General features: G+C 39.4%; 1 protein-coding gene across 1 annotated transcript in view; it reads right to left on the bottom strand.

Moving 5' to 3' along the window:
* DCX (doublecortin) overlaps positions 1–26,616 on the bottom strand; it is a gene marked incomplete at its 3' end in the record, with an annotated part of 119,599 nt that overhangs the window by 1,990 nt on the left and 90,993 nt on the right. The window contains exon 6 of the mRNA XM_081277923.1: positions 11,937–12,031. Coding sequence (XP_081134049.1) covers positions 11,937–12,031 — 95 coding nt within the window. The remainder of the gene's footprint in view (positions 1–11,936; positions 12,032–26,616) is intronic.

A 26,616-nucleotide genomic window follows, 5' to 3' on the forward strand; every position in this document is an offset into this window, starting at 1 on the left:
CCAGATTTCAAACTATATTACAGAGCAATAGTGACAAAAACAGCATGGTACTGGTACCAAAACAGGCGGGTGGACCAATGGTACAGAATAGAGGACACAGAGACTAATCCACAAAGTTACAACTATCTTATATTTGATAAAGGGGCTAAAAGCATGCAATGGAGGAAGGATAGCATCTTCAACAAATGGTGCTGGGAAAATTGGAAATCCATATGCAACAAAATGAAGCTGAATCCCTTTCTCTAGCCATGCACAAAAATTAACTCAAAATGGATCAAGGAGCTTGATATCAAATCAGAGACTCTGCGTCTGATAGAAGAAAAAGTTGGCTCTAATCTACATATTGTGGGGTCGGGCTCCAAATTCCTTAATAGGACACCCATAGCACAAGAGTTAATAACAAGAATCAACAAATGGGACTTACTTAAACTAAAACGTTTTTTCTCAGCAAGAGAAACAATAACAGAGGTAAATAGGGAGCCTACATCCTGGGAACAAATTTTTACTCCTCACACTTCAGATAGAGCCCTAATATCCAGAGTATACGAAGAACTCAAAGAATTAAACAATAAGATAACAAATAACCCAATCAACAAATGGGCCAAGGACCTGAACAGACACTTCTCAGAGGAGGACATACAATCAATCAACAAGTACATGAAAAAATGCTCACCATCTCTAGCAGTCAGAGAAATGCAAATCAAAACCACCCTAAGATACCATCTCACTCCTGTAAGATTGGCAGCCATTATGAAGTCAAACAACAACAAGTGCTGGCGAGGATGTGGGGAAAAGGGTACTCTTGTACATTGTTGGTGGGACTGCAAATTGGTGCGGCCAATTTGGAAAGCAGTATGGAGATTCCTGGGAAAGCTGGGAATGGAACCACCATTTGACCCTGCTATTGCCCTTCTCGGACTATTCCCTGAAGACCTTAAAAGTGCATACTACAGGGATACTGCCACATCGATGTTCATAGCAGCACAATTCACAATAGCTAGACTGTGGAACCAACCCAGATGCCCTTCAATAGATGAATGGATAAAAAAATGTGGCATTTATACACCATGGAATATTACGCAGCACTAAAAAATGACAAAATCATGGAATTTGCAGGGAAATGGATGGCATTAGAGCAGATTATGCTAAGTGAAGCTAGCCAATCCCTCAAAAACAAATGCCAAATGTCTTCTTTGATATAATGAGAGCAACTAAGAACAGAGCAGGGAGGAAGAGCAGGAGGAAAAGATTAACATTAAACAGAGACATGAGATGGGAGGGAAAGGGAGAAAAAAGGGAAATTGCATGGAAATGGAAGGAGACCCTCATTGTTATACAAAATTACATATAAGAGGTTGTGAGGGGAATGGGAAAAAAACAAGGAGAGAAATGAATTACAGTAGATGGGGTAGAGAGAGAAGATAGGAGGGGAGGGGAGGGGGGGTAGTAGAGGATACGAAAGGTAGCAGAATACAACAGTTACTAATATGGCATTATGTAAAAATGTGGATGTGTAACCAATGTGATTCTGCAATCTGTATTTGGGGTAAAAATGGGAGTTCATAACCCACTTGAATCTAATGTATGAAATATGATATGTCAAGAGCTTTGTAATGTTTTGAACAACCAATAAAAAAAGAATGCTTTCTACAAGGCATAGTGGCACATACCTCTAATCTTAGCTGTTTGGGAGGCTGAGGCAGAAGGATCACAAGTTCATACTAGTCTCAGCAATTTAGCAAGGCTGTGAACAATTTAGGGAGATCCTGTCTCACAGTAAAAAATAAAAGGGCCTGGGGATCTGGGGATGTGGCTCAGCACTTAACCCAGGTTAAGTGCTCCTGGGTTCAATCCCTGGTACCAAATAAACAAGCAAACAACAACAATAAAAAATAATGATTTTTGCCAGCCAGGTGCAGTGGTACATGCTTGTAATCCCAGTAACTCAGGAGTTTGAGGCAGGAGGATCACAAGTTCGAGGCCAGCCTCAGCAACTTAGTAAAACTTTGTCTCAAAATAAAAAATGAAAAGAGCTGTGAGTAGTTGTAGAGTGCTTGCCTAGCATGCATGAGGCCCTGGGTTATCCTCATTATCACACAGATACACACAAACACACACACACACACACACACACACACACACACGAAAGAGGAGATAGAATCAGAGAAAGAATGACTTTTATTGAGAAAGATGTGGCAGAAAAAAATTTTAGGCTACTGAGAATGGAAAGAAAAGTAAACCACATTCAGAAACCTAAGGTTTTAAACCTGGATAATTTGCAATATGATACTGAAATGTCTTTGAATGTTGGTTTCTTCACTAGTGTAAGACTTTGGAGAAGACAATCTGTAAGGTTTCTACCAGTACTGAGACTATAATCTGGGACTCTCAAAGGAACACTAAATGATTTAAAAACACTACAAAGGCAACTGTAGCAAATGGACCCACTTCTTTTAAACCTACCATCCCCCATCCCCTCACTGTAAATCAGGCTTTGGCAATCTTCACTATAATAGGTTAGATGTAAATATTTTAGGCTTTCTTTGACGACCATGTATGATCTCAGTCACATACACTTCTTAGGGTTTTGTTTCTTTTACAATCATTTAAAGATGCAAAAGCCATTTTTATATGAGTGAGTTATCTATGCAAACAGAGCCAGAACCCTGGTAGGATTTGGCACTTCCATTCTAAACTACCAAATGAAAGTTAATTAGAGGGGGTCAGAAGTAGAGCTCTCACCTAGCATGTGCAAGGAGCTGGGTTTGACCCTCAGCATCACATAAAAATCAGTAAATTAAATAAAGGTATTATGTCTAACTACAACTAAAAATATTTTTTAAAGTTAATTAGAAAACTAATAAATAGCACTAAATACAAAACTGAGGGAATAATAAAACTACAACAAAAACTTGTGAACTTGATTTGAGGCAAAGTGACATACGATGGAGTTGTGTCTCTAAAGGATTTAGTTCTCAATTACTTGAGAAAACTGAAAATTGAACATAATCAAAGGTAGCTTTAAGCTGCAGAAATCCAGAAATATGGCTTAAGACTGAAAATCTTAAAAAAAAAAAGACTGAAAATCTTTTCTTCCATAAGTGTAATGACATTGGCAAAACAACTTTTTCAAAACCCTGGAAGTGGATCAAATATTTATAACAATCTGAGAAGTGTTTATTGAAAGAAAATGGCCAAATCTTTGACCAGTGTGGGAGTTCCCTGGAAACTTCTGCTTACAGAGTTCTTCTTTATTCGCGTGACAGAGCACACTTGCTGTTAACAGTATTTTCAGGGGGCATTAATATCATGCAATTGTTTAAAAGTTGCAATGGCCTGCCAGGCGCGGTGGCACACCCCTGTAACCTCAGTGGCTCAGGAGGCTGAGGCAGGAGGATAGTGAGCTCAAAGCCAGCCTCAGCAAAAGCGAGGTGCTAAGCAACTCAGTGAGACCCCCTGTTTCTAAATAAAAGACAAAATAGGGCAGGGGATGTGTCTCAGTGGTCGAGTGTCCCTGAGTTCACTCTCTTGTACCCAACCCCCACCCCTCAAAAAATTGCAGTTGCCTAACGTGGGAGCAAAAGTAGGGGAAAATAAACCTTACTGGAGCCAGGTGTGGTAGTGCACGCCTATAATCCCAATGGTTTGGGAGGCTAAGACAGGAGGATTGAAAGTTCAAAGCCATCCTTAGCAATTTAGCAAGATCTTGTCTCAAAATAAAAAAAAATAATAAAAAGGGCTGGGAATGTGGCTTAGCAGTAAAGCACCCCTGGGTTCAATCCCCAGTACCAAAAAAATAAAAACAACAACAAAAAACTTACAAGGAAAAGGTTAGCACTCTCCATAAGGGACTTTGAAATGCTCTAACATATATTCCTGGGATTCTAGAAGGTGAGGCATGTGTCAAGGACTGAGAGTAATCTTAAAAAAGACTAAAGGCCCTAATCTCTCACCTTTGGCTGAACTTGAGGCCCTGTGTAAGCAGCAAGTAAAGAGTTAAGGTAGAGTAGTAACCTACCTGTCAGAGCATTGAAACCTGCTCCAACACATGCACAGACCCCCTTAGCGAAGGTTAGGAGACTTAATGGATCCGGGTTCTAGAGACAGTACAAATTTGTGTTTGTAACTATTTTTTTTCTAACTATCTTTATTTTTTTTTGGTAACAGAAATTGAACCCAGGGTCCTTAACCACTGAGGCACATCTCCAGCCCTTTTTATTTTTTATTTTGAGATAGGGTCTCACTAGGTTGCTTACAGCCTCACTAAGTTGCTGAGGATGGCTTCCAACCTGCAATCTCCTGCTTCAGCCTCCTGAGCTGCTGGGATTACAGGCCTGTGCCATAATGCCTGCCTCCTCTTCTTTTTTTTTTTTAATTTTTAGTTGTATATGGAGACAATATCTTTAATTTTTTTAATGTGGTGCTGAGGATCAAACCTAGTGCCTCACACATGAAAGGCAAGCGCTTTGCCACTGAGCTATAGCCCAAGCCCCTCTTCTTGTCTTTTAAAATAAATTTTACTTTGTATATTTGAGGTTTACGGCATGGTGTTATGGGATACATATAGATAGTAAGTGGTTACCATAGTGGAACAAATTAATATCTATGATCTCACATTTTTTTGTGTGACAAGAGCAGCTGAAATTTACTTACTCTCTAATACAATACAATTTTATTAACTATAGTTCTTACATATATTGTATATATGGTTTCTATATTTGTTCATTCTAAATTTCTGCTACTTTGTATCCTCTGACCTACATCTCCCCATTTTTTTCACCCCTCCCCTGCAGTTCCCCTGGTAACACACTGTTTTATTCTCCACTTCTGCATATTTGACCTTTCTTCTTTTCTTTTTAGATTCCACATATAAGTGAGATCATGTAATATTTTTCTTTCTGTGTCTGGCTTATTTCAAAAGACAAACGCATGAAGTGGTAATTATAAAAATGTGTTGATGGACTTATTGTGCATAAAGATGTAATTTGTATGTCTGTAACAACACAAAGGAAGAGGGAAGAAACGGGAACACTGTAGCAAAAATTTTATGTATGATTTAAATCAAGTTGCTATTAATCTAAAGTAGATTGTAGTAAAATATTAATTATAATCCTTAGGGCAACACTGAGAAAATAGCTCAAAATAAAATCAGTTAAAAAAATCAACACTGGGGCTGGGGATGTGGCTCAAGCGGTAGCGCGCTCGCCTGGCATGCGTGCGGCCCGGGTTCGATCCTCAGCACCACATACCAACAAAGATGTTGTGTCCGCCGAGAACTAAAAAAAATAAATAAATATTAAAAATTCTCTCTCTCTCTCTCTCTCTCTCTCTCTCTCTCTCTCTCTCTGTAAAAAAAAATCAACACTGGAGTTAAATGTTACACTAGACAATGCATATTCAACAAAAAAGGGCAAGAATTGAGTAAGAAAGAAACAAAAAGACAGAAGACATATAGAAAATGGCAAAATAACAGATTTAATTTCTACTTTACCAGTAATTACATTAAGCACTAGTAGATTAAACACTCAAATTTAATTTCAGTCACAATGATTGGAAGAATGGACTTAAAAAAATAGTATCCAGCCTTATGCTAATGGAAACAATTTAGATTGAAAAACATAAATATGTTGAAAGTAAAATGATGGGAAAATATCTATCATGAAATCAATAATTAAAAGAGAACTAGAATAACTACACTAATATTGGAAAACAACTGACTTTAAGACAAAAAAATTGTTACTGGAGACAAAGAATTTTTTATAATGATAAAAGGGCCAATGAGGGGCTGGGATTGTAGCTTAGTGGTAGAGCGCTTGCCTTGCAGGTGTGAGGCACTGGGTTTGATCCTCAGCACCACATACAAATAAATAAATAAAGGTATTGTGTCCATACCCAACTAAAAATAAATTTTAAAAGGGTCAATGACTCCAGAAAACAAAGTAATAAATGTATATGCACCTTAACAATAGAGCCCCAAAGTACATGAAGCAAAACCTGATGGAATCAAAAGCAGATACTAACAATTCAACTATTTTAGCTGAAAATTTTAATACCCCCACCTTCAATAATGAATAGAACAACTAGGCAGAACACCAAGAAGTAAATAGAGTACTTGAACAATACTATGAGCAAACAAACATTTATGGAATACTGGAGGACAGCAGAATATACATTATTCTCAATTGCCCATGGAACATTCTCCAGGATGGATCATATGCTAAGCCACAAAATGAGTCTCAATAAATTTAAAAGGGTCAAAATCATAAAAAGTATATTGTTTAACTACGGTAATTAAAATAGAAAGTTATAATAGACATCTGAGAAATTCACAAATATGTGGAAATTAACCCACTGCTGACTAACCAGTGATTAAAGAATTAGGAAGATTAGAAAATACTTTAAGATAAAGAAAAATGAAGTTACAACATGTAAAAACTTATGGGATGCAGTTAAAGCAGTTCTCAGAGGGAGATTTATATGAAATGTTCTAAATGTACTAACCCATTGATACAGTGGTTGCCAGGGGAAGGAGCTGTGATTACTAATGGGCATGTGGTTTCTTTTAAAAGTGATAAAGATGTTCTAAAATTAGGAGACAGTAAATGTTGAACAATTTTGTTACTATACTAAAACCTGCTAAAATGTATACTTTAAAATGGTGGTTTTTATAATATGAGAATCATGTGTGAATGAGATGTTATTTTAAAATATACTTTAAAAAATCCCTGACATTAACAGTAGAATGCTGCTCATGTGATTTCTGAGAACACAACCATACACAGTATGTATAGTTGTATAATTAATATAGTAATACTCAGAATGTAATGATGTGTATAAATGTAAGAGAGAGTTTTGTAGTAGCTTTTTCTATCCTCTATTGTGGCTACTGATGAATTTCATAATATAAATTTGCATATAATGAAATTTTGCTGTAGTAGAAAAAACACAGGATTAAGAGTCACGGGACTCAAATTTTAGGCCCAACTCTGCTATTTAACTTCCTCTTCCAGGACTTTGCTTTCTACATCTGAAAATTGAGGAACTTATAAACTATAAGATCTTTAATGTTCCTTTTAGTGCTAAAATTCTATAAAATATACTCATTACATTTTTTTTCTTTAGTTGCACTAAATCACAAGAATGAGAAGGATACTGCCAAGTTAACAAACTCCCTGGATATTTCTCAGGCAGTACAAAAGTGCTCTTAAAAATATGAAGGTCACTTTGAGTCTTATCATACTAACTCACTGGGCTTTACCGTTTATCTCTGCTCTTAATTTTCAAGTAACAGATACTTTAGTGAAGTTGTATTGGAACAATGGGTGAAGGCATAGAGTAGAATTGTGAGGCGACTCACTTGGAGCTGCTGTGACGTAGAATGGGTTAGAGGTAAAGGCTAAGAAGAGAATTCACAAGACCAGAGCTAGGCATGAACTTCTGAACCTCTGTACCTTCATCAATTTATTTCACATTCAAAATGTGTTTTCTTGTGTGGGTAGAACAATGCTCAGGAAAAAGAATTATCTTAACATTCTGGTTTTGTTGATTGATATGTAGAAATACAGAAACACACATATTGCTTAACAATACAAATAATTTGCACCTGAAATTCATTTGCTTAGTCCCTTGGAGCCCTACAGAACAAAATGTTTGTAACAAATACAGCTGTGCTGGAGATACTATTGCGTTAGAGAAAAAAATAAATTGGTCTCTGGTCCAAGGAGCTATAGTCCAAAGGAAATCAGGAAAGAGTTTTGAAAAAACTGGCTTCTAGTTTGAGTTTGCTATTTCTCAAATGAATGCTGCACTTTTATGGTGGCGTGACTTTGTTCTTGCTGGGTTTTTATTTTTTTAAAGCTGAAATGCCTGTTCTCTTTACCAGCCATCAAAAGCTTACCCAGTCTTCAAGGCCCCACTTAAATGTCACTTCTTTGAAAAGCTTTCCCCATCTCCCACCCTCCCCCAGTCTGATGTCTTTCCCACCCTATTTTGTCCTCTTTCAGTCCTTTTCTTAGTCTCCATTACACTATGCACAGCCATGCATATTAGATTTTTTGCCCTTGTGATTTAGGGGTCAGGACTCTGTTTTATTCATCCAGCTATCTCCCTGGCCACTTCTAGAAAGAAGAAAGAATTTTTGGAAACATAAAGGAAAATGTATATTTAAATAATGTTAGTTATATATTCAGATAATATGTTATGTTTAGATACTTTGCAGACAAAATGCCTCCAAGTTTAAAGCCATGGGTGCAATTATTAATCTGGGAAAACTTTTAATTGAACGAGATTCCCTGTTTTTAATTTTTTAAGATCATGAAGGTGGTACTATCTCCAAAGGGGATCCTCAATAATTTTTTTGTTGAATCGTACTGAAGCTGTTTTTAATCTCTGCACCTCTTCGTTCTCATCTACAAAATGGGAATACTATCTGCTCTATCTCTTCCACAGGAATATAACAAGGGAAAAGGAGAAATGACTGTGGAAAAGGCTGAACCTTTATAGAAATGTAAAATGTTGTTCTCATTAAGTACCCAAAAATTTACTTTGTGTCCATATTGTAGCATTTGAGTATGCGGACTTTGGCTAACCCCATTGCAGCTGCATTAAGGATTCTCCATGAGCTGCTTAAGAGGAGAAGCCAAAAGGCTGATTACAGCTTAGGGCCCCATCACAGCCATCAAAAGTTACCAAAGGGATTCTGGGACTTCAAGTTTGTTTCCAATTGTGCAGGAGGAAAGTCACGGCCTCAGCCACCTGCTTCCTGTCTCCACCATGACTCACACCTTTCAGGTTCACTTGGATAGAAGTTCAGATGAGATATGCTCAGGCCCACTGCCCTGGGATATTGATAGTTCTAAGGCTCAGGTACCTGTGTGAAAGGAGGGGTATGAAGCTGGGACCTGAGACCCAGGGGGATTGAGCCAAGGTCACAAGACACATTTTAGCTTACACAGAAAAATAATTTCAAGCTTCATTACTGGTGTAAGCATGAGGCTTATTGCCCCTCAATAGGATGCACTGAGGGGGATGCAACATCATTCTTATGATAGCCCAGCTCCAAATGCACAATCTGAATCTAATCACAAGGAAATAGCAGACAAATCCAAATTGAAGGACATTCTACCAAGTAACTGACCTATTCTCTTCCTTTCTATAACATACTGTACCAAAAGATTAAGTCTCAGGAACTTTTCCAAATTAAAGAAGACCACAAGGATAGTGTAATTGAATGCAATGTGTTCTATCCTAGATGCTGAACCAGAAAAAGAACATTACTGAGAATTGACAAAGTTTGAATACAGACTGTATTATGTCAGTGTTAAATTTCCTGATTGTGGTTATGAAAGAAAATACTATTGTTCTTAAAAAATACACACTTTAGCATTCAGTGTAAAGGAGCATGATGTTTGCAACTTAATCTCAAATGATTCAGAAAAATAGTAAAATGCATATAGGTATGTCTGTGAGGTTAGGGAAAGAGAACACACAAAAAGGTGATTTTATCTCCAAAGGGGATCCTCAATAATTTGGGAAAAATAAAAACAGCTGGTGAATCTGTACAAAGGAAATACAGAAGCATTTATTAGTCTTAAAACTTTTTTAATATTTATTTTTTTAGTTTTTAGGTGGACACAACATCTTTATTTTATTTTTGTGTGGTGCTGAGGATCAAACCCAGTGCCTCATGCATGCTAGGCAAGCGCTCTACCACTGAGCCACAACACCAGCCCAGTCCTTCAACCTTTTTTGTAAGTTTGAAAAGATATAAAAATAGCAAGTTTTTAAAATAGTGCATTATATAAAAATTCAAGTGTTTATTTTATTTTACAGTTTGTTCTAGAAAATTATATGATATATTACTTGTTCGTTTTTTTAAACATTCTTAAGGAAGAATAATTTTAAAAATAAAATGATACACTGAAAATTCCACAGTGAAGAAAATAGTGAGGCCCTGTAATGCTGCACTTGTGAGCTTGTTCTAGTCCTTCAATAATTAAAATCATTTTTAGACTTATATTGAAAAAAAAAAAAAAAAAAAAACGAGCAAGCCACAAGTTCCTGCAAGCCCAACCAGGAGAAACGGTTTAACAATACCAACACTCACCTCAATGGGTTTATGGATGATGGGTCTTCAGCCTAAATGAACCAGACATGTCAGTTGAAGTTGAACGACTCAAGTGTGCAGAACAAATACCCAAGCTGCCTCTAGCACTTTGGGGAAGGTAATGATTACACTTCCCAGAAGGAAGGCAGGGGCAGAAAGGCACAAGGCAAAGATATAGTAAAATGCAGCGTAGTGTAGGAGGTTCATTATGGGCAGCAGAACAACAGTAAAGGCTGCTCCCATCTTGGAATGTGAATATTAACAAGCTTTGGTGTTCAGCAAAGAATAACTGAAAGCTAATTGTAAAAGTAACTTTCATCCATCTCACAGTCTCTGAGTAAACGTCTACTGAGACAGGTCAGAAAATTCTGAAACCAAATAGCTCAGCAGGATAATCAGAAGGTCCTTGTCAGGATCAATATCAGAAGTTAAAGGGTAATTAAGGGAATGGAATGGACATTAGGAATGATAGGACAGGCAACAGCTGTCTGATGTAGACAAATTAAAAGTCTGATGTAGAAAAAATAAAATGAAAATGGATGTCAGGCAGTAGCATGCTGTTCAATGTTTAACAACTGACTTTCTATGGGGAAAAGAAATAACTGATTTTCATGGTGTAAATATTCCCACTGTGGCCAAGTTCAAATTACCAACATGATGTTACTGAATACAGGTAGTGATATACACAATCAGCTCTCAAAAGCTAGTGTGAACTGACTCTAGCATTACACTGGTAGTGACCTCAGTACCAGTCCCATAGCTAATTATGTTTTCCTGGTAAGTAACTTAGCCATTTAGGTATCAATTTTCTCATCTGTAAAATGGCAACCTCATAAGTTAGTGAAAGAATCAAATGAAATGAATTCATCTCCATCTGAGGGGGTCTTCCACCACCTGTCACCATTTATGGGTCTGTGATGGAGTTAGCCTTTTTTTTCCCTCTCTTAATCTCACATCAAGTCTTGTGAATCAGAAGAAAACAAGAGAATTTTAGAGGAACCTGCTTCATAGTGTAGTCATCAGAGGTGAAACCATGTACACATTCTTCAGGTATAAGAAATTTAAGGCAGTGACCACCTTGCTTATTTTATACAGGAGAGATTTCTGGGCAGCAATCTGCTTGGAAAGTACAGCTAGGAAATTTATGTACTTCTATTATTACTTGTGGTTCTGGTTATGGAACCCAGGTCCTTGAAGGTTCCATGCTAGTCCCCTAGCCCCTACACTTCTATTATCTTAATGATATATTTATTTGGGATAGCTAAAGAGGTGCAAATGGTGCCAAAGCCACTGCAATATGTTTGTGTCTTTTCTCGAAACACTGCACCAGAATCTGCCACACAATAAACAGAGTAAAACAAGAGTCTATTCATAGATGTCCAGCAAATCTAAAGGGAGTAACTTGGTGTAAGTGTTTCTTGACTTCTATCTTTATGTTACTTCCCTTGACTGGTACCTGGTGTTGCCCTCAAAGGGTATCAATTTACTATGTTTCTGAATTGGGGAGGCAAATGTTCAATCCATCCCCCAAGACATTGTTTGGTTACACAATTACCTCAGAAGGAGGTACATGGGATCTTTGTACTTCTTCCTTTTGGAAAAGATATAGATGTAACTGGAAATCTAAAAAAGCAGGTGTCTGAGGAATAAATAAAAGTGACAAGAAGCTTGATCCGTGTTGGGATTCTCAGGACATCAAGCTAGCAGAGCCAGATGAAGGGAAATTCTGGCTTTAATATGCCATTGAAGTAGAATGGAAGAGAAAACTTCCACCCTGCCATTCAAGAAACTGAGTGCAAAGGAGTTTAGTAAGGTATAAGAGACATAATACCTTGTGCTTCCGGAGGCTGCCAGGACTGGTAGGCGTAGAGATGGGAGACTGCTTAGACTTGGGGGTAGAGAGCTGGCTGCTGGAGGTTCCGTTTGCTAGCCCAAGGCAAGAGAAAAGGAAGGGATAAAAATCAACAGCATACAAAGGAGCAAGTTATCCGACCCCTCCGAAGACACTAAGAACATTCAAACAAGGCACACAGACAACCAAGTGATTTGATGAGCAGAACAAAGGTGAAAAGAAACACATTCCTGAAAAGGACAAGAACTGCAATCCTCAGTTAATTAGGTCCCTATGCAGTGCAAGGCAGACATCCTCCCACCCTTCCCACCAGAGCCCTCCCTGAGTGCTTCCCAATCACAGGGGCCTGTTTCTTTTCAAACCTTTTCATATTCATTCCCAGGTCTGACCCTAACATCTCTGGGAGGTAGTCTGGACAAGTATTAGTTTACTTTAATTTTAGAGAGGAGAAAAGTGAGGCACAGAGAGGTTATGTGCCTTACATAAAAGGCAAGAAATATAAGTGCTTCAGACCAGGGTGCATCCACTTTGGTGGCAGATGATGGGGTAGGAGTGGGACAATACCGATGTAGATCTGTTTCCCTCTCTTTTCCTGTTCACCTCCTCCTGCCTTTGCTACCTCATTCTAGGTGGAAAAAAGGATCCTAAGGAAAGAGAGAGAAGTAGACTAATCAGGAAGAAGAAGAATGAAAGGTAAAGTAGAGGAGAAAAAGAAATTGAAACATAAAGAAGGGCCCAAACAGAAAAATGGGGCAGGGGAGAGAATTAGAGAGGCAGGGAGGAGCTGGGAATAGGGGAGAGGAAGGGTTGAAAAATATTGGTTAAGAAAAGAATGAGAACTGGGAGAAAGGCATAGAGACAAAGGTAGACAACTGTGGCCAGAGTCAGCATATATCCTCATTTGTCTCTAGTCAATAAAATGCTGATTTAGTTTTGAACATCTTTATATTCCATTTTGCTTTGAAATTGTTTTATATTCCCTAATGAGTTTTTTAATATCCAATTGTGAAAAAAGAAATGTGTTGGATTGAAGATGGCAGCGAAGGGAGTGCATCACCCCCGGCGCCGCGTCACTGTGCGGAAGAAAGACGAGGTGAAACAGCTGAAGGCTGTCTTGTTGGGAAATTCCAGCGAAATTGAGGTGCTCCAGAATCTAGTAGAGGGATTTCCATCGCATGAGGTTCGGCTGCGGGGGCTCGGACGCGGGCGATTTCTCCGCACGGAGGGTCGCATTGCCTGATCGGCGGATAACCCCGTGGCTGGAGTCTGCGGCGCGCGCTGGGAAGCGGCGAGGTGCCGGAGCGGGGGTGTAGCGATGCGGATTCTGGGGGCTCCTGCCAGCGGCGTAATGGCCATGCTTAGTGCTGAGTTCTGGCTTTGAGACGGAGGAGAGAAGCCGTCCAGTTTGGTTCTCGACACCGGTCGGACCACGGAGGAGGACAGCGGCCGCCATCTTGGAGAGCTGATGGAATCATCCCTGTTTTCTACTGATCTCAGCTCATTCAGCTACGGAACAGGTGATTTCAGGCTGGCATTTGCCTGCGTCTCGCAGACAGATCGCTCAGGCTCAGGGCTAGAGAACCTGTGGAGAATACTCCTTGGGGCTCGCTCCTAGCAAAGCGTGCACCGAGCTCTGAGCGGCCAGGTTCTGGTTCCCGCAGCTGCTTTGGCCCAGGGCTGGGGAACCCGCGGAGACTGCGTATTGAAGCCAGCTCCTAGTGGAGCGTGCATCGAGCTCGAAGCAGCTGGGTTCTGACCCCCGGAACAGTTTTGGCCCAGGGCTGGGGAACACGTGGGGTCTGCATCTTTGAGCCTGCTCCCAGCAGAGCGTGCACTGAGCTTGGAGAGCTTGGAGCGGCCGGGCTCTGGCTCCCGGAGCTGCTTTGGCCTAGGGCTGGGGAACCCGCAGAGATCGCTCCTTGGAGCCTGCTCCTAGCGGAGCGTGCACCGGGCTCGGAGAGGCTGGGTTCTGGCTCCCTGAGCGGCTTTGGCCCAGGGACGGGGACCCCGCGGTAACTGCTTCTCGGTCCGGGTCCTGCTGGGTGCAGTGGGGGCCAGAGGGGCAGAGGGGAGCTGCCGCCTGCGCCCAGAACAGGCCAAGTGACCCGCCGGCATGGTATCACGATACCCCAACTGCAGCTGGGGCCGAAGAGAGTAGCCGCCTACGCCTGGAACAGGACCAGCGACCCAACGGTGCGGTAGCCAAGTCACCCATTTGGAGTAGGGGCTGTGTAGAACTGCCATCTGAGCCTGCAAGGTAGGCAGACCTGCGACCCACTGGCAGGACAGGCCCGGTAGCCTGCCAGCGTGGTGGACACGTAGCACCGAGGCAGTCACGTCACACTGGTTGGAGTGGGGGTGGAACAGAGCTGCCACCCGTGTCCGGAAAAGGCCCAGCGACCCGTTGGAGAGGCAGTCAGGTAGCCCCATTTGGAGTGGGGGCCGAGCAGAACTGCCGCCCGAGCCCGCAAGGTAGGCAGACCTGCAACCCACCGGCGGAACAGGCCTAGAGGCCTGCCAGCGTGGTAGACACGTCACACGTCACCACAATTGGAGTGGGGGCAGAGCAGAGCCGCCACCTGCTCCCGCAGGGTGGGCAGACCTGCGACCGACCAGCGTGGTAGACAGATCACCCTAATTAGAGGAGGAGCACAGCCACTACCCGCCCTGCAAGGGAGATTTTCCAACTATACAAGAGCAATATAAATAAATAGGGGGAAAATTTCAAAAACACAACAGTTTCACCAAGCAGAAAGAAACGCGAGCAGTATGAAAAGACAAGGAAAGAAAGGACCACAAGCAATGCAGGTCAACTCAACTTTAGAAGAGGTAATAGCTGCAACAGATGGAATGTCAGATAAAGAGTTCAGGATATACATGCTTCAGATGATCTGGAGTCTCAAGGAAGACATGAGACAGCAAAATCAGACAATGAAAGATCACTTTGACAAGGAACTACATAAACAAATCCAGGAAGCAAAAGATCAATTACACAGGGAGATAGAGGTAATAAAAAACAAACAAATAGAAATCCTAGAAATGCAGGAAGCAATAAACCAACTTAAAAACTCAATTGAGAATACTACCAGCAGAGTAGAACACTTAGAAGATAGAACATCAGACAATGAAGACAAAGTATTTCAACTTGAGAAGAACATAGACAGCTCAGCAAGTCTGCTAAGAAACCATGAGCAGAACATCCAAGAAATATGGGATAACATTAAAAGACCAAACTTAAGAGTCATTGGGATACAGGAAGGCACAGAGCTCCAAACCAAAGGAATAAACAATCTATTCAATGAAATAATACGAGAAAACTTCCCAGACTTGAAGAATGAGACAGAATCCCAAATCCTAGAAGCCTACAGGACGCCGAATGTGCAAAATCATAAGAGATCCACACCTAGACACATTATAATGAAGATGCCCAACATACAGAATAAGGAGAGAATTTTAAAAGCTACAAGAGAAAGGAAGCAGATTACATTTAGGGGTAAACCAATCAGGATAACAGCTGATCTCTCAACACAGACTCTGAAAGCTAGAAGATCCTGGAATAACATATTTCAAACACTGAAAGAAAATGGGTTCCAACCAAGAATCGTGTATCTGGCGAAATTAAGCTTCAGGATGGAAGATGAAATTAAAACCTTCCACGATAAACAAAAGTTAAAAGAATTTGCAGCTAGAAAACCATCTCTTCAAAAAATCCTTGGCAAAACATTACAGGAAGAGGAAATGGAAAATAACAATGAAAACCAACAGTGGGAGGTAGGACAGTACAGGGGGGAAAGTAATCAAAGAGGAAAACAAATCAGGTTTAGTAACATTAATAAACAAATATGGCTGGAAGAACAAACCATATCTCAATAATAACCCTAAATGTTAATAGCTTAAACTCACCACTTAAGAGACACAGGCTAGTTGAATGGATCACAAAACAAGCCCCAACAATATGCTGCCTACAGGAGACGCATTTGATAGGAAAAGATATACATAGACTGAAGGTGAAAGGTTGGGAAAAATCATATCACTCATATGGACTGCGGAAATAAGCAGGAGTGTCCATACTCATATCTAATAAAATAGATTTCAAGCCAAAGTTAATCAAAAGGGATAAAGAGGGACACTACATACTGCTCAAGGGAACCATATACCAACAAGACATAACAATCATAAATATATATGCCCCAAACAATGGTGCAGCTATATCAAGCAAACTCTTCTCAAGTTCAAGAGTCTAATAGACCACCATACAATAATCATGGGAGACTTCAACACACCTCTCTCACCACTGGACAGATCTTCCAAACAAAAGTTAAATAAGGAAACTATAGAACTCAATAACACAATTAATAACCTAGACTTAATTGACATATATAGAATATACCACCCAACATCAAGAAGTTACACTTTTTTCTCAGCAGCACATGGATCCTTCTCAAAAATAGATCATATATTATGTCACAGGGCAACTCTTAAACAATATAAAGGAGTAGAGATAATACCATGCATCCTATCTGATCATAATGGAATGAAACTGAAAATCAACGACAAAAGAAGGAAGGAAAAATCAGGCATCACTTGGAGAATGAACAATAGGTTACTGAATGATCAATGGGTTTTAGAAGACATCAAGGAGGAAATTAAAAACTAATTAGAGTTAAATGAAAACGCAGACACAACATATCGGAATCTATGGGACACATTGAAAGCAGTTCTAAGAGGAAAATTCATTGCTTGGAGTTCAGTCCTTAAAAAAAGAAAAAACCAACAAATAAATGATCTCATACTTCATCTCAAAATCCTAGAAAAAGAAGAGCAAAACAACAGCAAAAGAAGTAGAAGGCAAGAAATAATTAAAAACAGAGCTGATATTAATGAAATCGAAACAAAAGAAACAATTGAAAAAATTGACAAAACTAAAAGTTGGTTCTTTGAAAAAATAAATAAAATCGACAGACCCTTAGCCATGCTAACGAAGAGGAGAGAGAACTCAAATTACTAGCATACGGGATGAAAAAGGCAATATCACAACAGACACTTCAGAAATACAGAAGATAATCAGAAATTATTTTGAATCCTTATACTCCAATAAAATAGAAGATAGTGAAGGCATAGATAAATTTCTTAAGTCATATGATCTGCCCAGATTGAGTCAGGAGGATATAGACAACCTAAACAGACCAATATCAATTGAGGAACTAGAAGAAACCATCAAAAGACTACCAACTAAGAAAAGCCCAGGACCAGATGGGTATACAGCAGAGTTTTACAAAACCTTTAAAGAGGAACTAACACCAATACTTTTCAAGCTATTTCAGGAAATAGAAAAAGAGGGAGAACTTCCAAATACATTCTATGAGGCCAACATCACCCTGATACCTAAACCAGACAAAGACACTTCAAAGAAAGAAAACTACAGACCAATATCTCTAATGAACCTAGATGCAAAAATCCTCAATAAAATTCTGGCGAATCGGATTCAAAAACATATCAAAAAAATTATACACCATGATCAAGTAGGATTCATCCCTGGGATGCAAGGCTGGTTCAATATACGGAAATCAATAAATGTTATTCACCACATCAATAGACTTAAAAATAAGAACCATATGATCATCTAGATAGATGCAGAAAAAGCATTCGACAAAGTACAGCATCCCTTTATGTTCAAAACTCTAGAAAAATTAGGGATAACAGGATCATACGTCAACATTGTAAAAGCAATCTATGATAAGCCACAGGTCAGCATCATTCTGAATGGAGAAAAATTGAAGGCATTCCCTCTAAAATCTGGAACAAGACAGGGATGCCCTCTCTCACCACTTCTGTTCAACATAGTCCTTGAAACACTGGCCAGAGCAATTAGACAGACGAAAGAAATTAAAGGCATAAAAATAGGAAAAGAAGAACTTAAATTATCACTATTTGCAGATGACATGATTTTATACCTAGCAGACCCAAAAGGGTCTACAAAGAAACTATTAGAGCTAATAAATGAATTCAGCAAAGTGGCAGGATATAAAATCAACACGCATAAATCAAAGGCATTTCTGTATATCAGCGACAAAACTTCTGAAACGGAAATGAGGAAAAACACTCCATTCACAATATCCTCAAAAAAAATAAAATACTTGGGAATCAACCTAACAAAAGAGGTAAAAGACTTATACAATGAAAACTACAGAACCCTAAAGAGAGATATAGAAGAAGACCTTAGAAGATGGAAAAATATACCCTGTTTATGGATAGGCAGAACTAACATCATCAAAATGGCGATATTACCAAAAGTTCTCTATAAGTTCAATGCAATGCCAATCAAAATCCCAACAGCATTTCTTGTAGAAATAGATAAAACAATCATGAAATTTATATGGAATAATAAAAGACCCAGAATAGCAAAAACAATGCTAAGCAGGAAGTGTGAATCAGGCGGTATAGTGATACCAGACTTCAAACTATACTACAGAGCAATAGTAACAAAAACAGCATGGTACTGGTACCAAAACAGGCGGGTGGACCAATGGTACAGAATAGAGGACACAGTAACCAATCCACAAAACTACAACTATCTTATATTTGATAAAGGGGCTAAAAGCATGCAATGGAGGAAGGATAGCATCTTCAACAAATGGTGCTGGGAAAATTGGAAATCCATTTGCATCAAAATGAAACTGAATCCCTTTCTCTCGCCATGCACAAAAGTTAACTCAAAATGGATCAAGGAGCTTGATATTAAATCAGAGACACGGCGTCTGATAGAAGAAAAAGTTGGCTATGATCTACATACTGTGGGGTCGGGCTCCAAATTCCTCAATAGGATACCCGTAGCGCAAGAGTTAACAACTAGAATCAACAATTGGGACTTACTCAAACTAAAACGTTTTTTCTCAGCAAGAGAAACAATAACAGAGGTAAATAGGGAGCCTACATCCTGGGAACAAATCTTTACTTCACACACTTCAGATAGAGCCCTAATATCCAGAGTATACAAAGAACTCAAAAAATTAGACAATAAGATAACAAATAACCCAATCAACAAATGGGCCAAGGACCTGAACAGACACTTCTCAGAGGAGGACATACAATCAATCAATAAGTACATGAAAAAATGCTCACCATCGCTAGCAATCAGAGAAATGCAAATCAAAACCACCCTAAGATACCATCTCACTCCAGTAAGATTGGCAGCCATTATGAAGTCAAACAACAACAAGTGCTGGAGAGGATGCGGGGAAAAGGGTACACTTGTTCATTGTTGGTGGGACTGCAAATTGGTGCAGCCATTTTGGAAAGCAGTATGGAGATTTCTTGGAAAGCTGGGAATGGAACCACCATTTGACCCAGCTATTCCCCTTCTCGGTCTATTCCCTAAAGACCTAATAAGAGCATGCTACAGGGACACTGCTACATCGATGTTCATAGCAGCACAATTCACGATAGCAAGATTGTGGAACCAACCTAGATGCCCTTCAATAGATGAATGGATAAAAAAATGTGGCATTTATACACAATGGAGTATTACTCTGCATTAAAAAAATGACAAAATCATAGAATTTGGAGGGAAATGGATGGCATTAGAGCAGATTATGCTAAGTGAAGCTAGCCAATCCTTAAAAAACAAATGCCAAATGACTTCTTTGATATAAGGGGAGTAACCAAGGACAGGGTAGGGACAAAGAGCTTGAGAAGAAGATCAACATTAAACAGGAATGAGAGGTGGGAGGGAAAGGGAGAGAGAAGGGAAATCGCATGGAAATGGAAGGTGATCCTCAGGGTTATACAAAATTACATATAAGAGGAAATGAGGGGTAAGAGAAGAATAATAATACAAGTGGAAGAAATGATTTACAGTAGAGGGGGTAGAGAGAGAAGAGGGGAGGGGAGGGGAGGGGAGGGGAGGGGAGGGGGGATAGTAGAGAATAGGATAGACAGCAGAATACATCAGACACTAGAATGGCAATATGTAAATCAATGGAAGTGTAACTGATGTGACACAGCAATCTGTATACGGGGTAAAAATGGGAGTTCATAACCCACTTGAATCAAACTGTGCAATATGATATATTAAGAACTATGTAATGTTTTGAACGACCAACAATAAAAAAAAGAAATGTGTTGCATTGAAATGGAAAAATTAAACAGTTTTCAAAGTGGATTCATGTTCAGACACCTCATACTGAAGTGATTTTTTTTTAAATTTTAGGGAGTACATTGTTAAACAGAGATATTCTGAAATGTGTTTCAAAAAAAAGCAGGGGCTGGAGTTTAGCTCAGCGGTAGAGCTCTTGTCTCACATGTGTGAGGCACTGGGTTTGATTCCCAGCACCACATATAAATAAGCAAATAAAATAAAGGTCCATCAACAACTAAACTTTTTTTTTCAAAAAAAGCAAGTTTAGAGAATGAAGGAGAGAGAAAGTATTGAAAGAGAGAGAAAGAATAAACAGAAAATTGAGCAAGTAGAAAGATGACCTGAGAATGCCACTGTTAGTCTAACAGATAAAGTTTAAACTGTGTTATCATGAATATTTTCTGAAGATATACTTCTACACTATTTATAATTATGTTTCCCTAGGTTCTGGAACATGCATAGCAATGGTAGAGATGGAAAATATATCAGTGTGGTGGTTGCTGAATTTATCCAAGTGCAAATGAGTTGGAAAATGAGCACATAAGCTCCCACCACTGTCTGGTTTTTGAGAGGCTTCCCTCCTCATCATTCATTTGTTTAGCCAATAGTTATAGAGTACTGCTCATGAGTCAGGCAAAGTACTAGATATTCAGGCAAAGTACTAGAAAGTGATAAAGATAAAGATAAAGGGTTTCAGAGATGAATAAGAAACTTCCTGTGGGGAGGCAGGTAAGGACACCATGGAGTAAGATTGAAGACAGAGCCATGCATAGGATATTTTTGAAGCCCGGGGTGGGGCGGGGAGGGAGATGCAACACCTGAGAAATCTTTAAAGAAGAATCTGGTATAGACAAATCTATACAGAGAGCCAGCAGATTAACAGTTGCTAGGGCTGGGTGGGGAAAGAAGTTGGAGGGAAATGGAAAGTGGCTGCTAATTCATAGGAGGTTTCTTTTGGTGAGACAAAGTTATTCTGGCATTAAATCATGGTAATCGTTGCACAACTCTGTGGCTGAACTAAAACCCATCGAATTGCACATTTTAAATGAATGAATTTTATGTTATGTGAATTTACCTCAATAAAGCTGTTTTTTTTTTAAAGATGAATGGGAACCAGCTACACCAACAGGACAGAAGGGGTATTCTATACATTAGAATTGCACCAATGGGCAAAGTCATGAAAATGTGAAAGAATATAGTGCTTACAAAGTGCAAGTAGCTTATAATGGCTCAAGTTTATAATGTCAGCAGGGAGTTCAAGGAGATGATGCTGGAGATAGAAGATAAGAGCCAGACCTTCAGAGTCTTTTGTGGGGCCTATTAAGTTTGGGTGTGATTTTTGAAAAAAGTCAAAAAAATTTTAAGTTGAAAGTGATCTGAATTTTAGAACTATCACTTCAGCTGCCATGGCAATACTGGTTTGGAGTGGGCTGGGTTAAGGGTAAAATAAACAGAGATGTTGCTTAGGTGATAATGATAATGGTGATAACCAAGGCAATGGGGAGAGAAAGAAGGGACTCAGCAATACAGAGGGACCTAGAGGCCAGATAAGCTTAGAGTGCTATGTATACATACCATGTAAGCCACCCAAAGAACATGACCTGCACCAGGCAGCACAGAGAATGTGGGTGCCAGACTGCCAAAGCATCTGGCTTTCTGGCAAACAAAGACTGCACTGTAGGAAAGGCAAGAGTCTGAGGAGTCACAACTGCTTGAAGCAGTCAGCTGCTCTTTTTAAGAAATGAGGGAGTTAATTAATGAAAGAGTTAATGGACCGCCTACAGTGCCTGAGGGCTTTCCCATCAGGACCTGGTCCCTAGCATTCAGGATAAGGAACAATCTTAAGAGACCTGTGTGAGCTGACACCTGAAGTTTCCAAAAAGAGCCCTGGTATCAGCCTCCTGAGGTCTCTCAGATGTGGGCATCCCTGGGTATGTTCTGGTGCTTTATTCTACAAGGTCACTATATACTTTGCAGATTCTAGTTGCCCAGCACTTGTCAGTCATGATGCAAAAGGGTGACTATTATATCCCAAGTATTAACACTGTCTTTTTAAAAATCTACACACTTAACTGAGAATGAACCCATTGGCCTTGCCAAGATAAGAGAAATTGTTAGTCACAAACATGTCTACATGTGAGTTAGTTTTTATTGGCCACAGATCTTAACATATAGGTTTTTCCATAAGTTCCAGATTTTTTTCTCAATATATTCTAAAACTCTTTCACCCAGTAACTTTAGAAACAGTATATAAATACATGTTCCATATATGCCTCTCCATATTATCTGCATATGTGTAAATATTTATATATGCTCTCCAGGTTGCTACCTCCAGAGAATCAATCTTAAGCTAGCTGTAAATAAAGGATCTTACTTTGTCATCAGCATTCAACAAACATTTTGAAGATCAGTTTTTAATAATTTAACTGCCATGCACTGCATTGTTGAAAAAATGCAGACACTTCCCAATATTTTCCCAGAGTTCCGTGATGGAATGAAATCCAAAGATAGACATAGAGAAATGAGAAAACATTGACATGCACAGGCAAAAGTAGGTTCCTTACAAGCTAAAAGAGCTCCTTCATTTAGAGCATAGGTGAAAATATATTCATATACACATTTTTGCATTTGGATTCTATGGGGAAAAATCTGGAAAAGTGCCATTTGATATGGATTCTGAAGTCGATTCATATAAATATCAACTAAAAGAGGCAGCAGGAAATAATGCAAATAGGATCTGATGAATTCTGTGTGCTCTTGGATTGGTAAACCCATTGTAGAAAGGCTGTCACATTTCATTTTGAGTGAGAATGGAAATAGCACCATTGTTTGATCTTCATTTTCCTTTATTCTTCTTTATTAAATATCCTTAGCTCTCTGGTGGTTTGAAAATGCCTTGGGATGGGGGGCGTCTTCTCCCTCTTTGACTAGTTAGTGTCTTTCATTTTCTACCTCAGAACCACAGCTCTCATTATTCTCACCTTTTATTTATATATAGTCCAAATCCTCTCATTTCTTTCTTCTCTTTATACAGTTCATTTCCCCCTTTGCAACAAGGTATGTCAAAAACATTTCAAACTTTTTCAACAAATAAAGGATAATTATTATTTGTTGAGTGTCTATGGTAAGTCAGGTATGTGCGCGCTCTTCTCTCTCTCTCTCTCTCTCTCTCTCTCTCTCTCTCTCTCTCTCACACACACACACACACACACACACACACACACACACACACTCCAGTTACAGGAAGCAAAGTCAGGATTCAAACTTAGGTCTTTTCCAAACCCTGAAGCTTTCATATATTCTTCCCCCACCCCCAGCATTTGCTATATAGTGTTGGCAGAGAAAAGAGAAAGGAATAAACAGTTAAAAGCAGACACCAGAGCTGATACCCATCTTTAAGACTTCTATCCTATTTGATCAGATTTAAATTTGAAAGTGGTTAGCAAGAGCTCTTTTTCATTCACCAATTTGGCTGGGTGCATACACAATGTCATGAAACAATAGAAGGCAGACAAGCCAGCATGCCATGTAACTACCCTCATGCCACAGAGTGCTCTGGGAAGATGGTATTTGTGCCCTGTCTCCTCCCTTAGTTGGTGCCCTTCAGCTATGCAGTACAATTGCCAAGCCTGGCCCTGTGCAGTCTTGGCACACTGGCTTTTCTCAATGATTATTCCTGTCCTTGCCCTTATACTTATCTTTAGCTCCTTGGCTCTGTCAGACTTTCCTGTCAGAATGGAAAGGGACAAGCCTCAACAGGATGGCTGTTAGGGCAAGTAGGCTGATTATCTAGATTTAGAGGGATTGAAAATATATGTGGGAAAATGGTCTCCTGAGAGTGAGGAATAAAATGCTGGTGGTGGTAGCAAGGGGCTAGTTTCCAAAAACCAATGAAAGAGTCCAGTTTCTGGTATAGATTGTCAAGGACAGAATTATGGAATCACCAGTCAGGCTGAGTTGATGCTGAGGCTCTCAGACTGTGGATTCCTTTGCCTGGAAGCTAGACTGATCCTGAAAAAATAGAATTTGGGTGTAAGTTGCCTCAGGAATTAGTGACTGAAGAGCTGTCTGGGAAGTAATTTAGACATGTCATTAACACTCTGGGTTCAAATTTTCTTGACCAGAATGGGACAGAAAAAGAAGGGTCAATTTGGCATCTGCTTTTCTTCCAACATCTGATGGAGACGAAACTGATTAAATGCTTATTCAATTAGCCCTGACCTTCTCATCCTAATCCCAATACTTCAGCCCAACTTAAAATCAAGTCTTTTGTTTTTGATTTGATGTCTCTTCTGAAATACTGCTCCCTGAAAATAACCCCAGTCTAACAAAAAAGTCATGATAAGAATTTCAGATCCTCCTTAATAATTGTATTTCTACATTTTCAAATCATTTACAATACCAGAACTCACATAATTCTCCTGATAATCCTAAAACATGATGACCAGAAATGACTAGTCTTCTTTTAAACAACAAAGATAGAGGTTCAGAGAGGGTATGATTTGTTTAACTGGTATAAACTGTCTCTATTCCATGGATGATGGCTTCCAGAATTTGCTCACAGAATCCATTTCAAAATTCCCTTAGGGTTAGCATATCATATATCAGCCACTGTGATCTTTTAGTGATTTCATTATCTGTCATGTGTTCTCTAACTCCTATGTCACTCACTTCCTCATTTTTTCATATGGAGACACTCTGAGCTTTTCTTTATTCTAGTCCAAAGATACCCTGTTTCCTCTTTACACATACAAGAAGTTTTTCTGGAAGACCATCCAAGTGAAACCAAGGTGGTTTCAACTTACATCAGAATAAATCCAAAAGACAGACCCTGTGGTTTTCACACATCCATTCCAAAGAGTGTTTGGGTAGGGTATCTAGATTGCTTTGACTAATTGTTTCTGCTCAGTAGAAAAGCTTTTGTCCCTTTCCACAGACCCATTCATTAGGAAAGCAAGAACTGAGGGCCCAGAAACAATTCCTCAATGCTTTGGTCATTGGGTTGTTTCTCAGGCCAAATTCCATCACAGGCTGTGAGATACTGTAGCTCAGAAGATGAAATTTGAATTTTAAATCTATATCCTACAGAGTCTTATATAGCATACACTTATGAATCTTAAATAAGGGAAAAAAAGTAAGATTATTCCCTACTGTAGAACAAATTTATGTATCCAATCCTGCAATATTTTAATACAGATGGTTTTCCTTTAAGAAAAGCACATCTGTAAGGAGGCTAGAATTGCCAGAGTTGTTTTCTTAAGCTTGACAATGCTGTCAATGCTTATTTACTGTTGAAGGTGGTTCTTTTCAGAAGTTTCTGATGGAGCAAGTCTGTTTGACCTGGAGCAGATCACTCAACTTTTGTGTGCCTCAGTTTCTTCATCTGCAAAATGGGGATAATAGCACCTGCCTTATAAAGTTGCTGTAAAGACTAAATTAGTCTGCAAGACTATACTAATAATAAGAACTATATAAGTATTTTGAAATAAAAAAGTTTGAAATTTACATATACCCTGGTTCCTGAAAAAAAAAAAAACACCAATCTTCTTAGTGACAAATATTTGTCTTACTGTTTTTCCTCATAGCACCTAGAATTTCTAGATACTCCAGCCAAACTTTGGAGATTCAACTGTATTTAAACATAAGTTCCAGGCAAGGCAGGCTGATAAGACTCCTGTTGTAGGGAGGTACACTATATTCATACACTACAGGGTCCTCAGTGGCCTCTATTATGCTGCTTGCTCCAACCATTTCATAAGGGGCTCTGCAATAGTGATAGAAAAATTGTCTTCCATCTGGGGAAGCTCTTGCAGTTAAACTTGACAAGAGCTGCAGGTTTAGAAAGAATCAAATGGGTGAGGGTGATAAGGAAGTTTTTATTTTCCCATAGCTCTGCCAAGGGCACCACTTCCCCTTGGAGTGACAGTTGAGAGTTGATGGAATGTCTACGCCAGAGCACTCCAAACAAAGGCACTTAATTATTTCTGGTGCTGGGTTCAATGCAGCACAAAGAGAATGACAGACACCACACCATCCCAAATCTCTGACCTGAAGATGGAGGAAGGAAGAAGGAAGCTTAGAAGCAAAGACCATTCAAAACAGACCTTTGCATTCACCACACTGGATCTCCCACACCCTGCCTTATGCCAGGCAGGTAGTGCAAAAATGCCTGCCAGGAAGTGAGATGAGCTGAGTTCTGGCTCTTGAGTTCCCTGATTTTTTAGAAGCAAACTTGGATAATTATGCTGCTCCAAACTAATTCATGGTGCTATTATGAGGGATAGCCATGGTCCAGGAAATGCTTTGCAAAGTGCACAACACTTAATTCATGCGAAGGATTGTTATCTTGAACCTTTATTAGCAAGAAAAGAAAGGTATTATACTTTTTAATTACTTTTTAATTTAATAGCCACTGGTCATATATTACTGTTCAACATTAGAAATATGGCTGGTCAGGCTGGGCATAGTGGCGCAGGCCTGTAATCCCAGCGGCTCGGAAGGCTGAGGCAGGAGGATTGTGAG

The sequence above is a fragment of the Spermophilus citellus genome (genome assembly GCF_964194105.1).
Source record: "Spermophilus citellus genome assembly, chromosome: X".
Lineage (NCBI taxonomy): Eukaryota > Metazoa > Chordata > Mammalia > Rodentia > Sciuridae > Spermophilus > Spermophilus citellus.